Raw genomic sequence first — 12,699 nt, 5'->3', positions numbered from 1 at the left:
TTGCTGATCCCAAGGCAAGATTTTTGAAACCTAGTATGATGACGAAAACCTAGTATGGTGATGAAAACCTAAGTCCGCATCAAAGGCTGTCTGACGAGTCTGAATTACAGTTTGTCTGGCTTTGGCTTGTCTTAAAAATATACATTTTATTTTGCAGTATGTGCGTGTTAGAGGAGAAGCACCTTCTTAGCTTTCCAGCACCATAATTTTGGTAACTTACTATCTGTGGAAAATCTGCCATTGAAACATCAATTAAAATATTGGCTGCAACTAAGCACTGGAAATGGAGGAAGCATCTGCTTACTTGAGAGAAGGTATGTTGTGAGACCCTAACTAATTTTACTAAACATTTACAACATACGCTTATGTGCAGTGTTCAGAGTACTAGGTCAAAGTGGTTAAGTAAATGTATAGGGAAGTAAGCGTAACAATGTTACTTGAGTGAAAGTAAAAAAAAGTAATTGGCTAATAAAATATTGAGTAAAAGTATAGAAACTATAATGAATGCAATATTAACATTTTTATCCCAACAACTTTAGTGGTCTGTAGTTCAGTCTACTAGTTTGCTTTTAAATTAATTTCTGAAAGTGACTGCTACTTATGGGGGTGCATTTGTGAGTCACTATTAAACCAGCACAGCTAAAAATGTGTTCGACAGCTGCACTGGCAAGAAGTGGAGTGTTCAGTCTGATAAAATTCCTTCAGTTTAGGCCAGGCTGCAATACTTACTGACGTCTTCTGTGGCTGAGTCTGTAGGTATTGATGAAGTGAGTCTGTTTGAAACACTTGTCTTCTTTATAAAAGATTCTTTGTTATCCTCTTCATTATTATTATCTGCATTAGAAGTAATCAGATTTATTAGAAACCTGTACCAAGCAGGTGTCTGATATGTTGAAGAGCCTGTCCAAAGATCATAGAAGCATTTTGATGAATTATTATGTTGGGGTTTTTTGTTTTTTTTTTGCCAACGGTCACAAGAAGCTTACAAAGTTGTTGATGCTTTCTGGTCAGTGAGTGTCTTGCAAAGCCTGGTAATGATCTGGTAGCATTTCTGAACCTCCTGCACTACATGGCTCCAGTTTATATAAAGTCAGATTGTGATGCAGAGCTGGGAGGCGGAGCTCTGCAAATATCAATGCAGGGGCAATAGGTGGCAGACTCCCAGGTAATTGCCTGAGAGTGAGAGCAAGACTGGGTGAAGGCTTGGTGGGGGAAGGGGGTCTATGTGAGAGAGATGCAGTTGCTTATTTGCCTCTCCTATAAAGTCACTGCTGTCATTACAGCTGACAGCCTGCTTTGGGAAGAGAGACTGCAAGCTTCTGCATGTTCTTTGCAGAGACACCTTTAAGAAACTGACTTGCTATAGTTTATTTACCCACAGACATAGAATAGGAAAAGAGCCTTAGTAAATCACTTTCAAAAAGAGCTACTGCTGATCTGGGAGGGAATTCTAACCCTTCTCCCCCCCCCCCCCCCCCCCCAAAAAAAAAAAAACAAAAAAAATAAAAATTACTGTGAACAGTGTTGAGGGGTGGGAAAGGAGAAGCTAACGGGGTCTCAGCTGCTGGCTTCTAAGTTCTTGGGCTGGCTCCTAGATTTATTAAAAATTTGTCAAGGCCTGTGTTGCCGCTTTTTAAGGATGCATTCTCTCCACAGGCATTTTTAAAATTTGATGGTGAGGTAGCAAACACTAATCATGCTATATATTTTGGCAGACGTGATCACACAAGGATGACTATTTCCATCTATGCTTGCACTTTTAAACATTGGTGACAAATATGGTCACAGGTATTCCATATTGTCAAATGAATTGGAATCCTTCATTCTTTGAACCCTTCTTCCCCCCCCCCCCCCCCAAGTTAATAGAGATGTGTAAAGATTATTATCTTTGATTCTCTCAAATATCTAGGCAATACGATTAGTGAGAGAGAACGGATAGATAACCTACCATATCTCCTTTGTGGTTAAGAAGGGGTTTTTCATTTTATATCAGCTCTGCTCTGTTAGATCCTACTTCGACATAACATACACTGATTCAGGTCCTATTTCAAATGGTATACAAAATATGCAGAAGTAATCTTAAAACAAAGTCCTTTTTATTAACAAATACCTAATGTGGCCACGTTTTTCCCCACTTCTGGCCTGCATCAGGGGTCAACTGTAACAGTTATATGTTGTTTTATAATTATTGATTTAAAAGAGCAAGTTATAAATTAAATTATATATATACTAAATAATAAAAAGAATCATAAATAAGGGACGCAAAGTTTGACATACAAGTGTTTGGGAATCAGCTAGTAAAATATGGTTTTGAATTGCTACTTTGGCTCTAAAAGGCATTTCTGTGCACAAGTAACTGAACATAACAGAATGTGAAGGAACCATTCAATGAAATGTGTATAAGAGTGCCTTGTGCAACAAAAATGATCTTCAAATATAAATGTCTACATGCCAAAAAGAGTATAAACACACAAGTTCTTTCCATTAAATCATTAAAAATACTGGTGAAAATCAGCTAGTGCCACAGATATACTTTGTATTCCCAAAGGATTGAGTGTAGGGGGGGGGGGGGGGGGGACTTAGACTGAAAAAGCGAGTCTGTAAAACGCGTACAAGCATGCCTCGTATAACAAGAGATATATTAACGTATACCTACCAATAAGAGGATATAACCACAAGTGTCCTTCACTGAACGGTAAAAGCACTGCTGTGCTAAAAATTGAACATAAAATGCAAAGTTAAAAAATCCTCTAGCAAAAATGAGGGGCCTTTTTACCAAGGTGCGCTAATGATTAGCGTGTTCTAAATAAGAAACATTATATTTCTATAGGCATCTTATCATTTAGCATGTGCTAATCGTTAGAGCACGCTAAATCTGTTGGCACACCTTAGTAAAAGGACCCCTAAATGTTTTAAAATCAGAAAGCCATAAGATGAGGAGTAAAACTTACCCACCAGCAGAACAAAGTTTTGTTGCTTCGATTTATATGAACATTGTCTTGCTCCTTGTATAAAAGATTTGGAGCTGCTTTAAAAACCTCATGTGTATACTCTTGCCTATGGTTCCCAGAATAAATAAGGAGTTGCTGATTGTGGCCACTATGCCTGGGTCATATGTGTATGTCTGTATATTTGTCTTTTTTTCTTGGTTTTGTACTTATGATACTTTACCTTTCTTTATTTCCTATTCATTTGTAACATACACAACTTTATGTTCTTAGGAAAAGTGGTATAGCAAATCTGAATAAACCATCTTTCCTTAGCCTTTAGCTACACTGTTCTGCACAAGTGGGTGTTATCCCCTCCTACCAGCAGATGGAGTTAGAGAATTAAAAAAAATAAGTTTTACCAGTGATCTCACTGGTATTAGCTGTTGGTGCTCCCTGGAAAGATCCAGTATTTTCTCCACCCCAGCAGATGGTAGGCTTTTCTGCCTGGTGCTTTTGTCCCTAGCCTTGCTCCCCACTCTGCTGGCTATGGCAACACAACTTGATTGAGCTTAACAGCTGCTTCCAGGTTATCTAGTCCCTAGATCAGACCTGGTTGAATGTGCAACATGGCTCTGCTGCCCCCAGTCGCACTTCTTAGCATCCACTGGGTGGGACCTTGCCTGAGGGGTGTGGGCCTCACATCCCCCCCACTCGTTGCCCGTTCACCTTGTTTGAGTGTAATACCCCTGCAGCTCCCGGGGATTGTTTAAAAAACAAATCCTAATTGGCTTTGCCTGGATTGCTTTTATTCCCCTTTGCAGGGAATAAGGCTATTTCAGTATATGTGTGTGTAATAAAAAAAATAAAGAAAAAAATGCTCCCAAGAGAGCTGAAGGGTCGGCAAAGATGCTGGAGCCCTAGGCTCAAGTCAATTCTAGTAGCAAGGCAGGCCCACATGCCAGCCATGTGGCCAAGTATTACTGATAGGAGATGCTGCAGTGTCTGCAAGAGCTGACAGATTAGCACATCTTCTGGCTCTTTGCCCTTCTTGTGATGGGCGATTTCCAACTTTGAATACGGCACCGGGGTGGGGATCGGAGGGGGTCGCCAGAGATTCATCCACCTCTCCCTTCTCTGATGTGTTGGAACCCACGGTCCTGACTTCTTCTCCCATATTGCCCCAACATGTTTTTTTTCTTCTGCAGCTGTTTTTTAGTTCCCATCAGGGCTTGGTGTGTGTGGGGGGGGGGGGGGGGGGGGGGGGAGGGTCCTTTACTTCTCATCCACTCCAGGTCCGCTTCTGGGGGGGGAGTTGTTGGCTCCAGAATGGAACCTAATAATCAAGCAAGCCCTGCAGGAGGAGACTGGTCTCTTGGGCACTAGTGGGGCCCTTAGGGACCCAGATGTCCCCAGCCAGGGCTCCCTTGTGGGGGCCAAACATTGCAGGAGGGATCGAGGTTGCACATGCCCTAGTCAGCTCGGTCACATCTGGGAAGGACCTGGATATCTTCTCTGACCCTCAGTCACTTTCACACTCAGATTTAGAGGACTCTCCCCTAGGGAAGGAGGAGGAGCAGTCCCATGTGATCGACTCTTCGATCTTGAGGAGCGTTCTCATCTTATTGATGAGTTATGGAGACTCTTGGGATGCATAATTCTCTGACTGTGGGCCCTTCTGAGGGAGATTCTCTGTTTTGGAGCGCCTTGAAGGGCCCCAGAAGCATTTCCCGCAGCATAACGCTCTCGCAGATAGGACTCTCAAGGGGTCCCGGACTCTTGATTGTCTTTATTTCTTCACCCCTGAGGAGGTGAAGTATTGGGCCTAGCCCAAGGTGGACACCATGGTGGTCACTAAAGCAACCGTAGAGCAGGTAGAGCAAACAGAGCAGCAGGTATGACTAGCCTTTTCAGTAGGGGTGTCTATTCACAGCAGTTATGACTAGCCTTTTAAGTAGGGGTGTCTGTTCAGGCATCCATCTGTGGTGCCATGTTGCGCTGGCTGCAGCAGCTTCGAGCCCCCTAAAGTTTCCTGCCTAAAATCGGGAGCTGCCTTCTTGTTGGTTCGTCTGGCTTATCAGTCATTGTGCTCAATTGTGGTGGGCCGTCGCTGGCTGTGACCCCAGCACTGGATTGCGGGTAGCGCCTCCAAGAAACGCCTTAGCTGTTTTTCTAAGGGTCCTTACTTTTTGAAGAGGATATAGAGAAGCTGGTGAAGGATATGGGGAGGCTCAGCCCCTTCAGCTCCCTAACCTGAAGCAAAAAGGTTCCCGGCATTCTCCTGCTGCTAGAGTTTGGTCCAGGGGAATGGGCCGTTTTCAGTCAGCCTGGTTTCCTCCCTCCCAGGCCTCTGGTTCAGAGAGGTCTTTTTGGTTGGGCTCCGTTTGTGGCCCTGAGAAAGTCAAATCATCAGCTCCCACAGGTAGAGCCACAGCAGCCTGTCCTGCTCAGTGAGGACACATTGGGCCCCTCAGTTGTGCATGTGGGGGGGGGGGGGGGAGCAGGTTGTCCCTCTTCTGCCACAAGTGGACTCACATCACCTTGGACCAGTAGGTCCTGGAGGTGGACAAGGACTACTCCCTAGAATTTGCCTGCCCCATTCCTGATGCCTTCATGACTTCCCCATGTGGCTCAGAGCAAAAGTGATTGGCCTTTGTTCATATTCGTCAGCATCTCCTGGAGCTAGGGGCTGTGGACCTAGTGCCTCGCAAAGAGCACAGTCTGGAAAGTTATTCCATGTATATTTTGTGGTCCCAAAGAAAGGTGGCTCTTTCAGCCCAACTCTGGATTTGAAGGGACAAGTGCCTGCCTGTGGGTGCAACATTTTTTTTTTGTTACATTTGTACCCCGCTCTTTCCCACTCAAGGCAGGCTCAATGCAGCTTACATATTATATACAGGTACTTATTTGTACCTGGGGCAATGGAGGGTTAAGTGACTTGCCCAGAGTCACAAGGAGCTGCCTGTGCCTGAAGTGGGAATCGAACTCAGTTCCTCAGTTCCCAAGGACCAGAGTCCACCACCCTAACCACTAGGCCACTCCTCCACTCACATGGAAACCCTAAGATCGGTGATCGCCTTTGTTTGGCCGGGTGAGTTCTTGGACCTCTGGCCTATCTGGATATTCCTACTGCAGTCCATCACAAGCGTTATCTTCACTTCTGTGTTCTTGGGCACAATTTCCCGTTTCATGCCTTGTCCTTTGGTCTGGCCATAGTCTTGTCCCCGCACAAGTTTTGAAGGTGATTGCTGCTTATCTGTGTCGCCAGGAGATCAGAGTATATCCTTACCTGGACAACTGACTGATTTGGGCAGATTCAGCAGCAGAGAGGTCAGCCTGGCCACTCAGGTCATCTCTCGCTTTGGAGACCCTAGGCTGGGTCATGAATTGAGGCAAGTCATCTGGTTCCTTCCCAGGTCTTGGAATACCTGGAGTCCACTTCGACACTGCCCGGAGAATGGTGTGCCTCCTAGAGGACCAGATGGAGAAGCTTTAGGTGCAGAAGCACGCAGGCTGTATTGGCTCTCAGTTCCCACAGTATGGGACTGCTTGCAGCTCCTAGGTTCTATGACTGCGACACTGGAAGTGGCACCTTAGGCAAGAGCTCACATGTGGCCCCTGTAGTGGCCCTGTTGTCTTGTTGGGCACTGGTCTCGCAAGATTTCCACTTCCCTGTGCCTCTTTTGCCCAAGGCGAGAATCAGTCATCTGGTGTGACAGCCTGGTTCACCACCTGAGAAGGATGCTGGATCCTCCCCCCCCCCCCCCCCCCCCCCCATGGGTGTTTGTAACCACTGATGCAAGTCTCCTAGGCTGGGGAGCACATTGCCTGTGTTGTGTGGCACAGAGGACCTGGACCCAACAGGAGGCGGTCTGGTCTATCAATCGTCCGGAGATCCAGGTGGTTCACCTTCAGCTCCTTAAGGGAAAAGTGGTGAGTGTGATATCCGACAATGCCACTGTGGTGGCCTACATGAACAAGCAGGGAGGCACCAGGAGTCAGGTGGTAGCCTTGGAAGCATTCTGGCTCTGTCAGTGTGCAGAAAGAGACACCTGCAGGCCTTCTCACTGGTCTATATTGCAGGCAAAAACAATGTGCAAGCGGACTTTCTCAGTTGCTGTTGTTTGGATCCAGGAGAGTGGGAGCTGGAAGAACAGACCTTTCAGCTCATTTAGTCCATCGGGCTCTTCTGAAGCCTCCTTTTGAGCCACTCTGGAAGGCCTCCCTGAAAGATTTTATGCTAAAGACAGCATTCTTGCTGGTGGTTATGGCAGTATTTAGGATTTCGGAGCTTCAGGCTCTCTCTTGTCGAGATCCTTTCTCTGCTTTTCAAAGGCGGAGTCTCCCTGTGCATGGTTCCTTCCTTTCTTCTGAAAAGTGGTATCAGCTTTGCATTTCATCTCAGCCAACCTATGGAGCTTCCGTTCTTTTGCAGAGAGGACGAAGAGACTCAGTATTCTTCCTTGATGTGCGTAGAGTCCTTATTAGATATATGAAAGTCATGAATGAATTTCGCAAATCGGACAGACTGCTTTTTAGTAAACAGAGGCTTGGCCTCATGGCTTCCAAGCCCACAATTGCTAGATGGCTGAAGGAGACTACTGCAGGGAAGCAGGCTTCTCAGACCTTGCAGGCTCATTCTACGAGGTGTACAGTGACATCCTCGGCAGAGACTACCTTACTGTCTCCCATGGCTATTTGCAAGGTGATGATGTGGTGAACACTGCATACCTTTGTCAAATACTACAGGATGGACATTGCGGCACGCTCGGAAACCAGTTTGGGGGCTTCAGTCCTCAGGGCAGCAGCGCCAGGATCCCACCCACTCTAAGAATTGCTTTTAAACATCCTATAAGTTCTGGAATAGTGGGAAGCTACATAATAGAAGGAGAAATTAGGTCTTACCTGATAATTTTCTTTCCAGTAGAAATTCTCACTATTCCAGAGGCCTGCCCGAGGTTTCTGAGATGTTTAATTGGTGCAAAGTAATGGGTCAAATAATGACTGTCACTTTGCATGGTGCTCCCTGCATATCTCTTGTTCCTACAAGTCGTCCAGAGATGAGAGGTCCACACATTTGCTCATTTGTTTAGTATTAGGTTGTTGTGTTTCTTCTGAGTTTATCCTTGCTGCTTATCTACGTAAATACTGAGTTGGAGTGGATGGCAAGAGAGATGCCTCAGCTTAGTTTTCAGTTCTGTATCTTCACTTGCTGGTTGATGGACACAGCTATCTCACAGGTTCTATAATAGTGGGAAGGACTAATGGAAAGAAAATTATCAGGTAAGACCCAATTTCTCCTTCCCATTCCACCCTAAGTATCTGTCCCCTTCTCTCAGCCTCAATATCAGTCTCTTCTGCCAGCTCTATTCCTGGCATTAACCCCTGCCACCTACCTCACTGGCACTTCTAAAACCCCTGCACAGTGGCAAGAGTTGTGTTTTCACTGCTGCTGCTCTGCCATTCCTCAGCTTGTCCACCAATATGTTTCACAGGAGTTGAAACAAAAAATAACAGCACCACGGGCCTTTAAAAATGGAACACAGTTCTTTAATGAATGAGCCTTGACAAAAAGACCAGACACGGGCCGTGTTTCGGTGACTAGCACCTGCGTCAGGGGTCACAGTGATGACGTGGAAAACTTGGGGAATAACTCAAATATATTCCTCCACAATATATTATTCCTTACCCCACATCTCATATAGTAAAAGCTACAAAGCACCAAGGCACTTTCACTTTCTGTATCCAAACGGAATAATATATTGTAGAGGAATATATTTGAGTTATTCCCCAAGGATGGGGCTTGGCGTAAGGGCTCGGGAAGGTTGTTCCAAGCATAGGGTGAGGCGAGGCAGAATGAGCAGAGCCTGGAGTTGGCGGTGGTGGAGAAGGGTAGTGAGAGGAGGGATTTGTCCTGTGAACGGAGGTTTCGTGCGGGAACGTAAGGGGAGATGAGGGTAGAGAGGTAGTGAGGGGCAGCAGACTGAGTGCATTTGTAGGTAAGAAGGAGAAGCTTGAACTGAATGCGGTATCTGATTGGAAGCCAGTGAAGTGACCTGAGGAGAGGGGTGATATGAGTATATCGGTTCTGGTGGAATATAAGATGTGCAGCAGAGTTCTGAACAGATTGAAGGGGGGATAGGTGGCTAAGTGGGAGACTGGTGAGGAGTAAGTTGCAGTAGTCAAGGCGAGAGGTAATGAGAGCGTGGACGAGAGTTCGGGTTCCTGGCAATTTTACTTATCAGTACAGGGAGTCTGAACTGCAAGCAGTGCTGATGTGTTGCAGCTGCCAGTACTTGAATCAGTGTAGTGGTATTCATTGTTCATTGAAGTTTTGACAAATGTCAGCAGTTGGAAAACATCAGTGCCACCTGCTGCTCCTCTTGGACTCTATAGATTGCCAAATAAAAGTCCCTAAAATCAAAAACTCATAAAAGACAGTATATCACAGTTAATACCCCCTCCCCCTCCCCACCAAACATGACTTTCATCCTTTGTTTGTCCCACCTTTGTCTCCTCTTTCCTCACCTCACACACATACCCATACTCCAGTCATCCAGACACGTCTTCTTACCCACATGTCTTTTCTAGCTCCTGTTTCCCTGGCTCATTTCCCTCTACTCTGCCTCTTCAGTTCCTCTCAGTATGATGGGTTCCTGCTGTAGATGCGGTCTGGAACCACATGGGTCTCTGTGTGAGCTGCACGGGTGCCTAAAAGCCTGCACTGTTCAGAGAATAACACAGGACTTTAGGACTACAGGAATCACACTGTGTCAGAGGCTTGGTTACTTCTAAACCATTGCAGTACCTCTTGCTGGCTTATGAAAATTCTGTGCAAAAACAGGTAAATTCTGCATGTATTGTTCAGTTGTGCAGGATTCCATGAGAAGAGGCAATTGCACGAAAGACTGAGTCTTGCCTCCAACAATGAGTTCACAGGTTTTTTTATGCAGTATCTTAGTGGGTGGGGCAGCTTAAATCAGCAGCTGACTTCGCTGAGGTGGAAGTTTTCTTCTTTAGCAAGTTACATTTTTAAAAAATGCTGGTAAGTGCTGGTGGTTTTGCCTTGGTGATGTTTGGAGAATTTCAAAGTACTAAAAACGTAAGGATTGTTTTGGTTTTGTTTTTGTTTTTGCTCTGGATTAGGGGTACTTGCACACTTGGAAAAGCTGGAGGCTTATTCCCATAAACTTGCAGTGAAACAAGAGGGAATAAAAAGGAAGCAGGAGAAACTGGCGGAGGTAACGGCTAAGATTCAGAGGCTGAAGGACATGAGGGATAGACTGAGGACCAAAGTGGCATTGCAAGGTGGCAGGGTAAGAGCACATATATTGATCCCATGAGGCAGAAGAAACGTGTACCTCCATGTGCTAATTAATATAGCAGTTTTCTCCAGCGGTCAAAACTAGTCTCTTGGTCTGTGGTACTATAAGCTTTCATTTGCTACACTCTGGGGCTTTTGTTTATTTATTTATTTATTCATTTATGTTATTCCCCTCCCCCCTTCCTACTTGCCTAGCCCAATTATTGCAGTGACAGCCAGGGACCAGGCACCGGTGCTCCTTTACGAACCCTGTGCTCATGATCCCTAATTCCAGAGGTTGTGAACATTTCTTCCATAGCATCCCCAGCCTGTAGAGGAATAGTAATAGTAATAACTTTTATACACCAACACCAATAGCTCTAGACAGTTTACAATTTAAAAATACAAATAAAAGTGAAAAAAGTAAGTACTATTCATCAATATTTACCAAAAATTAAATTTACATAATTATATAAAATAAAGTTTTCAGCAATTTATAGTACTTAAAATAATCCAAGTCTAAGGGGCCTTTTACTAAAGCTTAGCATATGCTAACGGACATTAGTGTGTGCTAAGTGCCATGTGACCCGTAGGTATAAAATAGAATGTGTAGCATTTAGAGCGCACTAAGCCTTACTAAAAGGGTCCCTAAATTTCTCACAGGATGATGACAGGCATAGAAAAGAAACTACTTAAATGTTCAAATTCTTTGTCCTTCGAGCAGATCAGTCCAGAACTTATGGGTTATGCCCATCGACCAGTGGATGGAGACAGAGGAAGAAAGTAGTTCTTTGTGATGCATCTCATAAGGGTACTGTTCACTACAGAATAACGTGGGGACAAAATTTGGCCCTGTCCCCCCAAACTCTGTCCCCGCCTCGTCCCCGTGACCTCTGTCTCCGTCCCATCCCCGTGACCTCTGTCTCCGTCCCATCCCTGCGAGCTCTGTCGGATCCCACCTGCACAAGCCTCATTCTGATTTTATATTTAAATCATTTTATTAAAGTATAAAAACTAACAATATTCTGTACAACTGCCTTTTTATAAATCAAAAACAATACAGAACAAGGGTCAACAAAATCCCTGTCTCCCCTCACAAATATCCCCTCCACTATCAGGAAAACTGAACAAGCCATATTACTACAGAATGCTACATAGAAAATTCATGCTAACAGAATACCTCGGTCACACACACTATGATAAAATGAGGAAAATGGTTAAAAAGAAGCTAAAAGGATCAGCTGCTAAGGTTAGGATTTTAAATTGGGCACAGATGTATAAAAATACCATCTTGGATGCCCATATCAGCTGTATTCCACATATTAATAAAGGTATAAAGAAGAACAAACAACAGCCAGCATGGTTAAAAGGTGAAGTGAAAGAGGCTATTCTCCGAGGACAAGCAGGCTGCTTGTTCTCACTGATGGGTGAGCCCCTCCAATCGGAAACTTCACTAGCAAAGGCCTTTGCTAGTCCTCGTGCGCTCATGCGCACCGCGCATGCGCGGCCGTCTTCCCGCCCGAACCGGCTCGTGTTCGTCAGTCTTCTTTTGTCCACGCTCGGTACGGTCGTGTTTCGCCGTGTCGAGCCCCGCAAAGTCGACCTCGCGCGTTCGTCGTGTGTTTTTCTGAAAGAAAAATTCTAATCCTTTCTGTGTGGGAAAAGACTCTTGGTCTTTTCTTCCTCCGCTATTTTCAGCTTTCGCCCCGGTAAGTTTTCTTTCGTCGTCGGGGTAGGCCGCTTTTAGGCCTCGGGTCGAAGTTTTCTTCCCCTTGTTTTTTCGGTGCCTTTTCCGCCATTTCGACTTTTGATTTCGCCGGCGTGATTTTTCCGCCCATGACATCGAAGTCTACCAGCGGCTTCAAGAAGTGCACCCAGTGCGCCCGGGTCATCTCGCTCACTGACAGGCACGCATCGTGTCTTCAGTGCTTGGGGGCTGGGCACCGCCCGCAGGCCTGTAGTCTGTGTTCCCTTTTGCAAAAGCGGACTCAGGTAGCGAGATTGGCCCAGTGGAATGTTTTGTTCTCGGGCTCTTCATCGGCACCGGGGGTATCGAGTGCATCGACGTCTTCAGCGTCCAGAGCTTCATCCTCGGCCGCTAGTGCATCGAGGCATCGGCCCTCTGCATCGGCGCCGAGACATCGGATAGCTGCATCGACGTCGGTGGTACCGGGACCTCGTCTGCTGATGTCGTCGGACGGTGGTGCTTCGTCTGGAGTGCAGGTGAGGGCTGTCCATTCCCCTGCTGGTGGCGGTGAGCCTTCGGGTGGGTCTCCCCCTACCCTGAGGGCTCCTGCGGTACAGCCCCCCCGAGACCGACCTCCTTCGGCCTCGGCCCCGAGGAAGCGACGACTGGATTCTACGTCCTCCTCGTCGGTGCCGGGAAGCTCCGGTGACATGCTTCGTTCCAAGAAATCGAAGAAGCATCGTCATCGGTCTCCTTCCCGGGTCGGCACCGAGAGCTCTGGG

The 12,699-nt window shown here is 46.0% G+C and overlaps 1 protein-coding gene across 1 annotated transcript in view; it reads left to right on the top strand.

The window, feature by feature from the left end:
* Positions 1-12,699, top strand: part of CENPO (centromere protein O) — a 50,122-nt gene that overhangs the window by 4,158 nt on the left and 33,265 nt on the right. The window contains exons 2-3 of the mRNA XM_030198683.1: positions 158-314; positions 10,074-10,243. Of these exons, the coding sequence (XP_030054543.1) occupies positions 284-314; positions 10,074-10,243 (201 nt within the window). The 5' untranslated portion in view covers positions 158-283. The remainder of the gene's footprint in view (positions 1-157; positions 315-10,073; positions 10,244-12,699) is intronic.

This window comes from Microcaecilia unicolor, chromosome 3 (assembly GCF_901765095.1).
Source record: "Microcaecilia unicolor chromosome 3, aMicUni1.1, whole genome shotgun sequence".
Classification (NCBI taxonomy): domain Eukaryota; kingdom Metazoa; phylum Chordata; class Amphibia; order Gymnophiona; family Siphonopidae; genus Microcaecilia; species Microcaecilia unicolor.
This window is presented reverse-complemented; position numbering and strand designations above follow the sequence as displayed.